Source organism: Medicago sativa, chromosome 2 (assembly GCF_051527215.1).
Source record: "Medicago sativa cultivar Bolivia chromosome 2, Bolivia_mono, whole genome shotgun sequence".
Classification (NCBI taxonomy): domain Eukaryota; kingdom Viridiplantae; phylum Streptophyta; class Magnoliopsida; order Fabales; family Fabaceae; genus Medicago; species Medicago sativa.
Window position 1 is genome coordinate 38,843,176 of NC_140750.1, and position 13,579 is coordinate 38,856,754.

The following is a 13,579-nucleotide window of genomic DNA, read 5'->3' on the forward strand; positions in this document are numbered from 1 at the left end:
TACACCTTAGAATTACTCTTTTCCTCATAATCTTATTTATTTCTAAATTAATTATATATCTCTCCCACTTAATAATAGTAATACACCAAATAACACATAATAGCATATTTCATCAAAATATATATGTATATAATATTTTAACACCAAATAACAAATATACCTCTTCACTGAATAACAAATATATTTCTACACCAGATAACATATATATTTCCACACAAAATAACAAATATATTTCTACACTAAATAACATATATATTTCTACACAAAATAACAAATATATTTCTACACCAAATAACATATATATTTCTACACAAAATAAAAAATATATCTCTACATCAAATAACAAATATATTTCTACATAAAATAACCCCACAACTTAATATTTATTTTATTTTCGAATCTTATTTTATTAAACAATCAAATAAGTCACAACGTCTCATAAATTTCTCTAAAATCATATAAATCACATAAATCTTATAAATCACACTAATCATATAAATATATTCTAAAACTCATTAAAATAATTAAATAATCAAAACGGGCGTTACAACTCTACCCCCCTTAAAAGAATTTCGTCCTCGAAATTCAAAGCACAAGAGGAAAATGAATTTAATTATAACTTAAATATCTTAAACAAAATAGTAACTTCAAACATTACACAAAAACCACATTAAGGTTAGTCAGTCAAACATGATCACTTAATAAAACATAACCATTAAATAGAAAACACAACGACAGTATTCTACCGTCACACGACACAACGACTCATCTACTTGGCCGGACGGACCGACCTGCTCTGATACCAATTGTAACACCCCGTTTTCCCAACATAAAAATTTCTTAATAAAATCAAAGTAATTCGTCGTAAACGGAATGTCACATTTCTTAAAAATCATAAATGGAATAAATAATAATTTATCCTTCAAAACGTTCAACAACATAATATTTAAAACTTCGCAGCGGAATAGTTTGACAACTTAAATAATCTTTGGCACAAGGGCCTCAATATAAAATCTCATAAAACTTAGTTCAACATCAATTCTTGAAAGATTCATAAAGTAATACGTAAGGAACAGAAAGTAAAGACATTATCCCATCCTGTTACGTATCAGAGCACCTAAGACACACACACTTGTGAGGAGTCCACTCACGACCGCAACTAATCTTGGTTACGTGCAAGTTACCCATACGAAGAGCAACATTTTCAAGCAGAAGGGGTGAGATTTCACAAAACAATAATATTAGGCATATAATTCAACAATTATATCTAACATCTTAAACTTCATTAACTAGCATCATTAATCTTCCTACATTAGTCATAAACTTCATCATACATCATCAAAAATACAATCATAAACATCATCATATATCTTCATAAATATAATCATAAGACATCATCTTATAACATCATAAGTACAAACATAAACGTCATCATAGATCATCATAAATATATTCATAAAAGCATCATCACATATCATCAAATACTAATCGCAAACAATCACCACATATCATCAAATAATAAACATAACATCGTCACATATCATCAATTAATAATCATAACATCGTCACATATCATCATCTAATAAACATAGACATCATATAATAAATCATATAGCATCATATCATAAATCATACAGCATCAACATAACATCATCATCAAAAACCACTTCATAATCAATCATCATAAACAACTTCATAACCATTCATCATAAACAACTTCATAATCATTCATCATAAACAACTTCATAATCATTCATCTATAGTCACTTCGTTAAAACATCACAACTCACTACAAGAAATTTTGTATTTTGCGACACTTACATTGCGACCCTTACCTTAAAACTGCCTCTGATTACACCTTTGCGACAGTTTCTGCGACCCTTAAGCCCAACTGCCGCAGATTTTTTAGTAATTGCTGCGACCCTTAAGGAACTGTCGCAGATTTTTGAGTTATATCACACGTTTTCACCTAATCTACTCACTACCGCTTTCCCAATTTCACTCTCCCCGCTCCCAAATTTCACATTCCCCTGCTCCCAAATTTCAAACCCTAAGCCTCCAATTCCAATTCCAATGGCAAATCCAAAACTCTTTTTCTTTTTCTTCTTCCTCGCTTCACTTTCACTATGCATCTTCTCAACCTTTGTTCAATCCGATTCTCATTTCGAAGGTTTCGAAGCCGAAGACGTTGACGGTGAATTCGAAGAACCTTCCATCGATCCAGATTCTCTCCGATCACCTCCTTCTCAATTTCTCTCCACCGATCCAAATCCCAATCCAAACCCTAATCCTACTCCTTCTCCTTCTCCACCCTCCGATCTTCCCAAATCCACTCCTCCTTCAACCACCAACTTCGATTTCCCACTCAACCACACCCTGATTTCCAAGTTCCAACCACTGATCCCAAATCCACCGATAACACCAACACCACCGCTTCTGATAATCAAAACGTCAAGCCTCAACCACGTTCCTTCACCGTTGAGATCCTTTGCGGTAGTTTTCTTATCATGTCCGCTCTCAATTACTTCACTGGTAAAAAGGAAAACGAGAACATATCACTTTCATGGGCTTCACAATTTGCTGCTAAAGATTCAATTTTTGAGAAAAATTTCAGTCTTTTAGGGATCGGCGATGGCGGGGATGATACTCCTTTGTTGTTGAAAGAAGGCCAAACAACGTTTAAGTTTTATGCTAGTGGAAGAAGATACTGTCAAGGGTTGTTGGCAACTATGGAGTTGAAGAGTAGACATGATCTTATTGCTAGGATTTATAATATGGTGGTTCCTTCAAAAGATGAGATTACTTTTGAGGTTTATATGAATGATGATGCTATGGATCATGTTGTTTTTGCTATGGCTAGAAAGAAAGCTGCTAAAGCTATGCATAAGGATTATAGGGATTTGCAGAGGTTTGCTACTCTTATGACTCCTCCTACTTCAAGGAAGTGGGTTTCTGATGACCTGGATGGTGGTTCCGAATTAGCATGCAATTTATTCTGAGTGCCTTTCGCGAAAGTTTAACTCTCTCTCTCTCTCGCATTTTATTGTATGAAGTCCACAGTTGGCAATCAGGTTCATTTCAATTTTGATGTTTTATTAGCATCGCTGCAAAAAGAAAAATATAAAAAAAGTGATAAATGAATAAGATGGGATATTGATATGTTGTTTTTCTCTCCATGATATGTTGTAGCAGTTGTTGGTTACAACCATAAGTTTAGGCTTTAGGGATTCAATTTTGTTTGTTTGTTTTGGGGTTGCTTATTTTTGTGAATTGTGAACGTGAACTCACTCTCCAAGCTATATTGTAGGGTATATGGGAGTAAGCTTAAAATAGTTTATAGATACGTCATTACCTGTTTCTATAAGTTCTCGTAAACAGTCTCAAGTGCTTATACTATTAGATAAGTTCAAATAAGTTAATCTAAAAGGAATGAGGTGATGAGATGACACTAAATCTCTGTGTTTTAGTCTTGTGTTGTTTCTTCTTAATGATAATGATATATTGTTTTGTGCATTTTGCATAGGATAAGCAGCTGAAGAGGACTTGTTTGGTGTAAATTAAGGAGAAAATTAAGTACCTTTTGGAGACAAGTGGAGTTGTTAGTGGAATTGGGAAAGGAGTTACTGCTAGCAGCATTGGAGTACTCCTTCAGGCTTGTGGATTTCGATTTTATAGGTCATTTGGATGAGATCAGTGTCTACAATGGTTAGTTCTGCACTTTTGCTCTCAGTGGCTTCACTCATGCTCAGGTATCTATTCTCTACTTTAATTTTCGATTTTCATTATTATCGTTGTAGCTGATTCCACTTAGTGGGATAAGGCTTTTGATGTTGTTGTTGTCTATGTGTCACTGTCGTGTCTGTGTCAATGGTACATAGCGTATGAGTTCCTCCATAATGAATTAATGATAGTAGTGTCATACACATACTCAGAAATGTACAGCTTATGTATAGGCATTTTAGACTCAGTGTCACATTTGCATATTTGTTGGAACAGATTCTAAGACACTGAAAGAAGAGAAGAGGGAAGAATTGTTTGAAACTTTGTAGGCCAATGATTCTATTGGATGGGCTGTTGATGTCATTGACCCAAAGGAACTCTCCGCCAAAAAATGGATTGTAGTTTTGTATGTGCTACCTTTTCCCTAAATGTTTTTTTTAGTTGCATGATGGAAATGAGATACTGGCTGCAATTCAGTTTACGTCATTTATTTTGTAACCTAAGTATAAACTAAACTTGATTTATGTTTTAACCATTTTTGGATTTTACAAGTAGATTTTCTTGATTATTTATAAGTTTTTAATGTAAATGCAAAGTCTGGTTTGTGTATGCTATTACTGCGAAGTCTGGTTTGTGTATGCTATTAATGTATGCAAGGTCTCGTTTGTGTATACTATTTCTACTATCAAGTCTGTGCATTCTATTTCTAATAGTACCTAGAGTGAGAACAGTGGCAACAAAGTAGAGTGTAGTTCAACGGATCAGGGCCGGCCCTAGGATAAGGTCACTAAAGTCCTCGCTTTAGGCCTACAAACAAAAATTTATTTTTCATTAAATTTTTTTAAACAAAAAGGTTTCAAATATCAAAATTTGCTTTAGGCCTTATTTACTTTTGAAGATTATTTGGCCGGCCCTGCAACGGATCCCAGATGCTCTGTTTTAGAGTGAGCTGGTGCTTGTGTACTCTGTACATAGGCAGCTCTGCTATTAAATTTTGATCAAATATAGCTTGCCTTGCAGTACAAAATTGCACAAGTACAAAATTGCTCTGTCTTATGTTCCTAACCCCTGTATCCCATACTTTGCAATGCGGATGCTTAGCTTGAAGTTTACGTAATGGATAAGTTTATGTAATGTAATGTATCAGTTGCATTGCATGATTTAAAAACTCTGTTTAGAAATAAATAATTTGTTTTATACTCACTTTGTGTATTGTGCTATAGGCTATCACATCATCAGGTACAAAGAAAGGTGAGCTGTTTGTGGGCGATGTGAATACCCAGTTGAAGAACAAAAACTACACTACTGATATCAAAGTAGACACAAAGTCAAATGTGAGTTTCGCATTATTGTTTTGATGTTTATGATTTGCATGCCTTGACAGAATTGTCAAACTAATTATTGTATTTGTAATTGATTTTTATCTTACCACCTTTGGAAGGTGTCTTTTGGTTTAATCATTTTTTATGATTGCATGTAAAATTATTACCTTTGACATTGAATTGTTTTATTGAGATCATGTTTTCATCGTCTGCTTTTTTAGTTAAGCCACACACAGACACACATATATGTATATATATCATATCATCCTACATATGCAAGGTTTAATGAAAGTACTACTTAATTGCAAACATCTTGTTTCTTTTGTTTCAACCGGTTTTTCCTTTACATGCAAAACCAGACCGAAGTTCTTGTACTTTTGGCAGTTAAATTTAATTTTATCTCAAGTCATTCTGACTTATTTATGACTTCCATATTCCTATATTATCTTTTCACTAAAATGTGATAAATGCTTGTAAATTCCAGCTTTTCACAACTATCACTGTCACCGAACCTGCTCCTGGTGTGAAGGCTATCATAAGCTGCAAAGTTCCTGATCCAGCATCTGGGAAGGTAAGCTATATTTTTTGTTGTTGCCGCTTGTTAGGAAGAAGAAATTTTGACCTCTTTACAAATACTTATAATACACCAAGTTATTAGTTAGATTGTAAGTTAGTATAGTTATACACAATGAACATGGCAAAAAAATAATATGAGAAGTATAATGAGTGTTAGAGAAAACATACAAGTAGTTTTTTTTTTTTGATCAAGTAAACATACAGGTAGTTGATTTGTTATATTGCTCACAATTTCGTGATTTTTTTTTGAAGTCTACATGTGTTTGATGTTGCCGCGTGCAAAGAATAAGAAATTTTCTGGATTCTTCTTTTTAGTAATGTTTGCAATTTCAATTTGTTTATTGACAGAGTGCAGAGGTCTCATTTTATGATCTCACAGAACTTATACAAAATATAATTGATTTTTACATGAAAGTATGATCTTATTGAATTTTGATGTTGTTAGCTTTGGGCCCTGTTTGACTAAGCAAGTGTTTATAACATAAATGCTCATTATATGCTTATGTATAAATGTGCATTATATGCATAAATGTGTCAGATGCCAACTCTGCACTTGCACAATTCATCCTTGATTTGGCCTGATCATAAATCTTATATAATCTTTGACTTATTTTTAGGTGGAAGACTTAGAATCACCAAACAGAGCATAGCATTCTTTGGAGTCTATTCATCTCTAGTTGATCAAAACAACTTCCTCACCAAATATCATCTACATAATTGATTAAATTTTCATGTTAGGAACTCAAGAAACCTTATTGTATCACTTGTTTGTATTTTATATGAATGTAAAATTCATATTTTAGTTTATGAATTTGTTCATATTTTTTATTATGAATTATTTTAGTTTTATATATTTTTTATTAGTAAATAGTTCTTTTAAAAATTCAGGAAAAAACTGATTTTTTTTTAAATTAACTCAACATCTACGACCCTTGCAAACTGTCGCAATATTTTTTTTATAAATAAATTTTATGCATTTGCGACCCTTCCCCAACTGTCGTAAGTCCCTTGAAATCCATTTGAATCTCCTCATTTGCGACCCTTAGCAACTGTCGCAGTGCCTTTTGCGGCAGTTGGTGCGGCTGTTCTATGAAGGGTCGCAAAAGACACTTGCGACCCCAACATCCGTGACTGTTGGGGAAGGGTCGCAATTGTACATCTGCGACCCTTCTAACAGTCGCAATCTGCCATTTTAAAGGTCTCAAAATGCAGTTTTTCTTGTAGTGACTTAACATCTTCACTCGACAATGCATCTAAACTCGACTATGCAACTCTTAACGTCTTAAACCATCTCGAATCATCATGAAATGCAAATGCATGTGGTACCATTCTAGGGCATAAGCCCTCATCGTCGTTGAGCATAAATATACTCCTAGGGCATAAGCCCTCATCGTCGTGGGTTGAGCAAAAGCTCCTAGGGCATAAGCCCTCATCGTCGTGGGTTGAGCAAAAGCTCCAGGGCATGAGCCCTCATCTATAAATGAGTATGCATGGACTCAACATCTTACATCTTAGAAACTTCATGAACATCTATGACATCTTAACAACTTGACGACTTGATAACGACTCGACGACTTAACAACTTCATATCATCTTAACGTCTTAACATCTTAACATCTTAGCATCTTAAAACATCATATATAATTCACATTAATACTCATATAACAGTATCACATTGATAATATTAACAGCAACATGACAGCACACAATTAATTCATCATATATCATCGTATTCACGTATCAACAATACATCATGCATCTTTGTAAGAACATAAATAATCATGCACAACATATTTTCATGTCAAACCAAGGCTACTGGAAAGATATCACAATTATCAACAACTTTAATGTTTACAACAAAGATCAATTCAAAACAGAAACATATGAACAATGAAACAGAGAATGCTGTCACCGTACAATTTCGCTAAGACCTCCTTGGAGTATTTTCATCATAACTCAAAAATTAAAAGTCATATGCACGTCAAACAAAAAGTCACTGGAAAGCTAATAAAATTATCTAAACTTTCATGTTTACACCAAAGGCCAATTCTGTACCGATCAATACCAGTTTTCATTTTTAAAAAAGTTGTGCAGAAGTCCATAAAAATTCACTGTGACCTACGTGCAATAATTTGACCATAACTCAAGTTTTATAAATCCTTTTGAAGTCAAATCAACGGCATTAGAAAGCTAACATCCATACCTACAACTTTTGTGTTTACACCTAAAGCCAATTCAAAACTGAAACGTGTGAAAACGATGCAAAAACATAAAACAGAGAATGCTGTCAGAGATAGCTCTCGGGAAAACTCCACTTTTCATCCCAAAATCCCAATTTTGAATCCCCTAAGCCCAAATTTGGTCCCAAAGTTTGTTTAAACGTTTCTAAGCATGAAAAGACACCCAAATCCATATAAAACTTGAACTAAAACACCCTTTCAACAAAAATCACTATTTGACCCATTTTTCATGAAAACCTTCAAGAACAATATAAATTCACCTCAAGTTCTATGATTATGATTACCCATTGCATCAATCATTAATAAAAACATATCATAACAATAACAGCAACAAGCAGCCATGAATTCATCAACAACAACATTATATTTCATCAATTTTGAGTGAAACCTAATTTCTCTAATCATCAAAAGCAAACAACAACAACCATTAATTCTCAATTCTTCACTTAAACCCTAATTCTCAATCTCTCAAAAACTCTTCCTACAACTAGTTAAATCTAATCGTTAGAATCATACACATAATAAAAATGAATGCTAGTCTCACCCTTACCTTAGAATTATCAATGCAGCCTCTTCTCTCTTCTCTTTGTCTTCTCTTCTCTTCTCTTCTGTTATCTCTAAACCTTGTTTTCTCCAAAAACTGATCGTACGTTCTATGTCTTTCTAAACCTAACTTCTCTTATTTATAACCCCTCATATAATTTCTCTTACACCTCAAAATTACTCTTTTCCTCATAATCTTATTTATTTCTAAATTAAATATATATCTCTCCCACTTAATAATTTTAATACACCAAATAACACATAATAGCATATTTCATCAAAATATATATGTATATAATATTTTAACACCAAATAACAAATATACCTCTTCACTGAATAACAAATATATTTCTACACCAGATAACATATATATTTCCACACAAAATAACAAATATATTTCTACACTAAATAACATATATATTTCTACACAAAATAACAAATATATCTCTACATCAAATAACAAATATATTTCTACACAAAATAACCCCACAACTTAATATTTATTATATTTTCAAATCTTATTTTATTAAACAATCAAATAAGTCACAACGTCTCATAAATTTCTCTAAAATCATATAAATCACATAAATCTTATAAATCACACTAATCATATAAATATATTCTAAAACTCATTAAAATAATTAAATAATCAAAACGGGCGTTACAACTCTACCCCCCTTAAAAGAATTTCGTCCTCGAAATTCAAAGCACAAGAGGAAAATGAATTTAATTATAACTTAAATATCTTAAACAAAATAGTAACTTCAAACATTACACAAAAACCACATTAAGGTTAGTCAGTCAAACATGATCACTTAATAAAACATAACCATTAAATAGAAAACACAACGACAGTATTCTACCGTCACACGACACAACGACTCATCTACTTGGCCGGACGGACCGACCTGCTCTGATACCAATTGTAACACCCCGTTTTCCCAACATAAAAATTTCTTAATAAAATCAGAGTAATTCGTCGTAAATGGAATGTCACATTTCTTAAAAATCATAAATGGAATAAATAATAATTTATCCTTCAAAACGTTCAACAACATAATATTTAAAACTTCGCAGCGGAATAGTTTGACAACTTAAATAATCTTTGGCACAAGGGCCTGAATATAAAATCTCATAAAACTTAGTTCAACATCGATTCTTGAATGATTCATAAAGTAATACGTAAGGAACAGAAAGTAAAGACATTACCCCATCCTGTTACGTATCAGAGCACCTAAGACACACACACATGTGAGGAGTCCACTCACGACCCCAACTAATCTTGGTTACCTGCAAGTTGCCCATACGAAGAGCAACATTTTCAAGCAGAAGGGGTGAGATTTCACAAAACAATAATATTAGGCATATAATTCAACAATTATATCTAACATCTTAAACTTCATTAACTAGCATCATTAATCTTCCTACATTAGTCATAAACTTCATCATACATCATCAAAAATACAATCATAAACATCATCATATATCTTCATAAATATAATCATAAGACATCATCTTATAACATCATAAGTACAAACATAAACGTCATCATAGATCATCATAAATATATTCATAAAAGCATCATCACATATCATCAAATACTAATCGCAAACAATCACCACATATCATCAAATAATAAACATAACATCGTCACATATCATCAATTAATAATCATAACATCATCACATATCATCATCTAATAGACATAGACATCATATAATAAATCATATAGCATCATATCATAAATCATACAGCATCAACATAACATCATCATCAAAAACCACTTCATAATCAATCATCATAAACAACTTCATAACCATTCATCATAAACAACTTCATAATCATTCATCTATAGTCACTTCGTTAAAACATCACAACTTAACATCTTCACTCGACAATGCATCTAAACTCGACTATGCAACTCTTAACGTCTTAAACCATCTCGAATCATCATGAAATGCAAATGCATGTGGTACCATTCTAGGGCATAAGCCCTCATCTTTGTTGAGCATAAATATACTCCTAGGGCATAAGCCCTCATCGTCGTGGGTTGAGCAAAAGCTCCTAGGGCATAAGCCCTCATCGTCGTGGGTTGAGCAAAAGCTCCAGGGCATGAGCCCTCATCTATAAATGAGTATGCATGGACTCAACATCTTACGTCTTAGAAACTTCATGAACATCTATGACATCTTAACAACTTGACGACTTCATAACGACTCGACGACTTAACAACTTCATATCATCTTAACGTCTTAACATCTTAACATCTTAGCATTTTAAAACATCATATATAACTCACATTAATACTCATATAATAGTATCACATTGATAATATTAATAGCAACATGACAGCACACAATTAATTCATCATATATCATCGTATTCATGTGTCAACAATACATCATGCATCTTTGTAAGAACATAAACAATCATGCACAACATATTTTCATGTCAAACCAAGGCTACTGGAAAAATATCACAATTATCAACAACTTTAATGTTTACAACAAATATCAATTCAAAACAGAAACATATGAACAAAACGCAAAAACATGAAACAGAGAATGATGTCACCGTACAATTTCGCTAAGACCTCCTTGGAGTATTTTCATCATAACTCAAAAACTAAAACTCATATTCACGTAAAACAAAAAGCCACTGAAAAGCTAACAAAATTATCTAAAACTTTCATGGTTAAACCAAAGGCCAATTCTGTACCGATCAATACCAGTTTTCATTTTAAATTCGAAAAAGTTGTGCAGAAGTCCATAAAAATTCACTGTGACCTACGTGCAGTAGATTGACCATAACTCAAGTTCTATAAATCCTTTGAAGTCAAACCAACTACATTAGAAAGCTAACATCCATACCTACAACTTTCGTGTTTACACCTAAAGTCAATTCAAAACTGAAACGTGTGAAAAAGATGCAAAAACATAAAACAGAAAATGCTGTCAGAGATAGCTCTCGGGAAAACTCCACTTTTCATCCCAAAATCCCAATTTTGAATCCCCTGAGCCCAAATTTGGTCCCAAAGTTTGTTTAAACGTTTCTAAACATGAAAAGACACCCAAATCCATATAAAACTTGAACTAAAATACCCTTTCAACAAAAATCACCATTTGACCCATTTTTCATGAAAACCTTCAAGAACAACAAAAATTCACTTCAAGTTCTATGATTATGATTACCCATTGCATCAATCATTAATAAAAACATATCATAACAATAACAGCAACAAGCAGCCATGAATTCATCAACAACAACATTATATTTCATCAATTTTGAGTGAAACCGAATTTCTCTAATCATCAAAAGCAAACAACAACAACCATTAATTCTCAATTCTTCACTTAAACCCTAATTCTCGATCTCTCAAAAACTCTTCCTACAACTCGTTAAATCTAGTCGTTAGAATCATACACATAATAAAAATGAATGCTAGTCTCACCCTTACCTTAGAAATATCAATGCAGCCTCTTCTCTCTTCTCTTTGTCTTCTCTTCTCTTCTCTTCTGTTATCTCTAAACCTTGTTTTCTCCAAAAACTGATCGTACGTTCTATGTCGTTCTAAACCTAACTTCTCTTATTTATAACCCCTCTTCTCATTTCTCTTACACCTCAAAATTACTCTTTTCCTCATAATCTTATTTATTTCTAAATTAAATATATATCTCTTCCACTTAATAATATTAATACACCAAATAACACATAATAGCATATTTCATCAAAATATATATGTATATAATATTTTAACACCAAATAACAAATATACCTCTTCACTGAATAACAAATATATTTCTACACCAGATAAGATATATATTTCCACACAAAATAACAAATATATTTCTACACTAAATAGCATATATATTTCTACACAAAATAACAAATATATCTCTACATCAAATAACAAATATATTTCTACACAAAATAACCCCACAACTTAATATTTATTTTATTTTCGAATCTTATTTTATTAAACAATCAAATAAGTCACAACGTCTCATAAATTTCTCTAAAATCATATAAATCACATAAATCTTATAAATCACACTAATCATATAAATATATTCTAAAACTCATTAAAATAATTAAATAATTAAAAACGGCGTTACAACTCTACCCCCCTTAAAAGAATTTCGTCCTCGAAATTCAAAGCACAAGAGGAAAATGAATTTAATTATTACTTAAATATCTTAAACAAAATAGCAACTTCAAACATTACACAAAAACCACATTAAGGTTAGTCAGTCAAACATGATCACTTAATAAAACATAACCATTAAATAGAAAACACAACGACAGTATTCTACCGTAACACGACACAACGACTCATCTACTTGGCCGGACGGACCGACCTGCTCTGATACCAATTGTAACACCCCGTTTTCCCAACATAAAAATTTCTTAATAAAATCAGAGTAATTCGTCGTAAACGGAATGTCACATTTCTTAAAAATCATAAATGGAATAAATAATAATTTATCCTTCAAAACGTCAACAACATAATATTTAAAACCTCGCAGCGGAATAGTTTGTCAACTTAAATAATCTTTGGCACAAGGGCCTCAATATAAAATCTCATAAAACTTAGTTCAACATCAATTCTTGAAAGATTCATAAAGTAATACGTAAGGAACAGAAAGTAAAGACATTATCCCATCCTGTTACGTATCAGAGAACCTAAGACACACACACTTGTGAGGAGTCCACTCACGACCACAACTAATCTTGGTTACCTGCAAGTTACCCATACGAAGAGCAACATTTTCAAGCAGAAGGGGTGAGATTTCACAAAACAATAATATTAGGCATATAATTCAACAATTATATCTAACATCTTAAACTTCATTAACTAGCATCATTAATCTTCCTACATTAATCATAAACTTCATCATACATCATCAAAAATACAATCATAAACATCATCATATATCTTCATAAATATAATCATAAGACATCATCTTATAACATCATAAGTACAAACATAAACGTTGTCATAGATCATCATAAATATATTCATAAAAGCATCATCACATATCATCAAATACTAATCGCAAACAATCACCACATATCATCAAATAATAAACATAACATCGTCACATATCATCAATTAATAATCATAACATCGTCACATATCATCATCTAATAGACATAGACATCATATAATAAATCATA

The 13,579-nt window shown here is 32.2% G+C and overlaps 1 protein-coding gene and 1 pseudogene across 2 annotated transcripts; both read left to right on the top strand.

The window, feature by feature from the left end:
- The first annotated feature begins 1,792 nt into the window (after window positions 1-1,792).
- On the top strand, window positions 1,793-4,363 carry LOC146946773 (uncharacterized protein At5g49945 pseudogene; annotated as a pseudogene). The gene has a single exon (XR_015026808.1). The product of XR_015026808.1 is annotated as an uncharacterized protein At5g49945 pseudogene (transcript).
- Window positions 3,994-6,425, top strand: LOC146946774 (outer plastidial membrane protein porin-like). The gene is made up of 4 exons (XM_085744667.1): window positions 3,994-4,126; window positions 4,944-5,054; window positions 5,527-5,613; window positions 6,236-6,425. The coding sequence occupies exons 1-4, from the start codon at window positions 4,112-4,114 to the stop codon at window positions 6,266-6,268; spliced, it is 246 nt and encodes an 81-aa protein (XP_085600793.1). The 5' UTR covers window positions 3,994-4,111; the 3' UTR covers window positions 6,269-6,425.
- Window positions 6,426-13,579: the final 7,154 nt, after the last annotated feature.

Coding starts and splice junctions, on each gene's coding strand:
- LOC146946774 (XM_085744667.1), top strand. Junction 5,055..5,526: donor AAGTAGACACAAAGTCAAAT/GTGAGTTTCGCA, acceptor TGTAAATTCCAG/CTTTTCACAACTATCACTGT. Junction 5,614..6,235: donor CTGATCCAGCATCTGGGAAG/GTAAGCTATATT, acceptor ACTTATTTTTAG/GTGGAAGACTTAGAATCACC.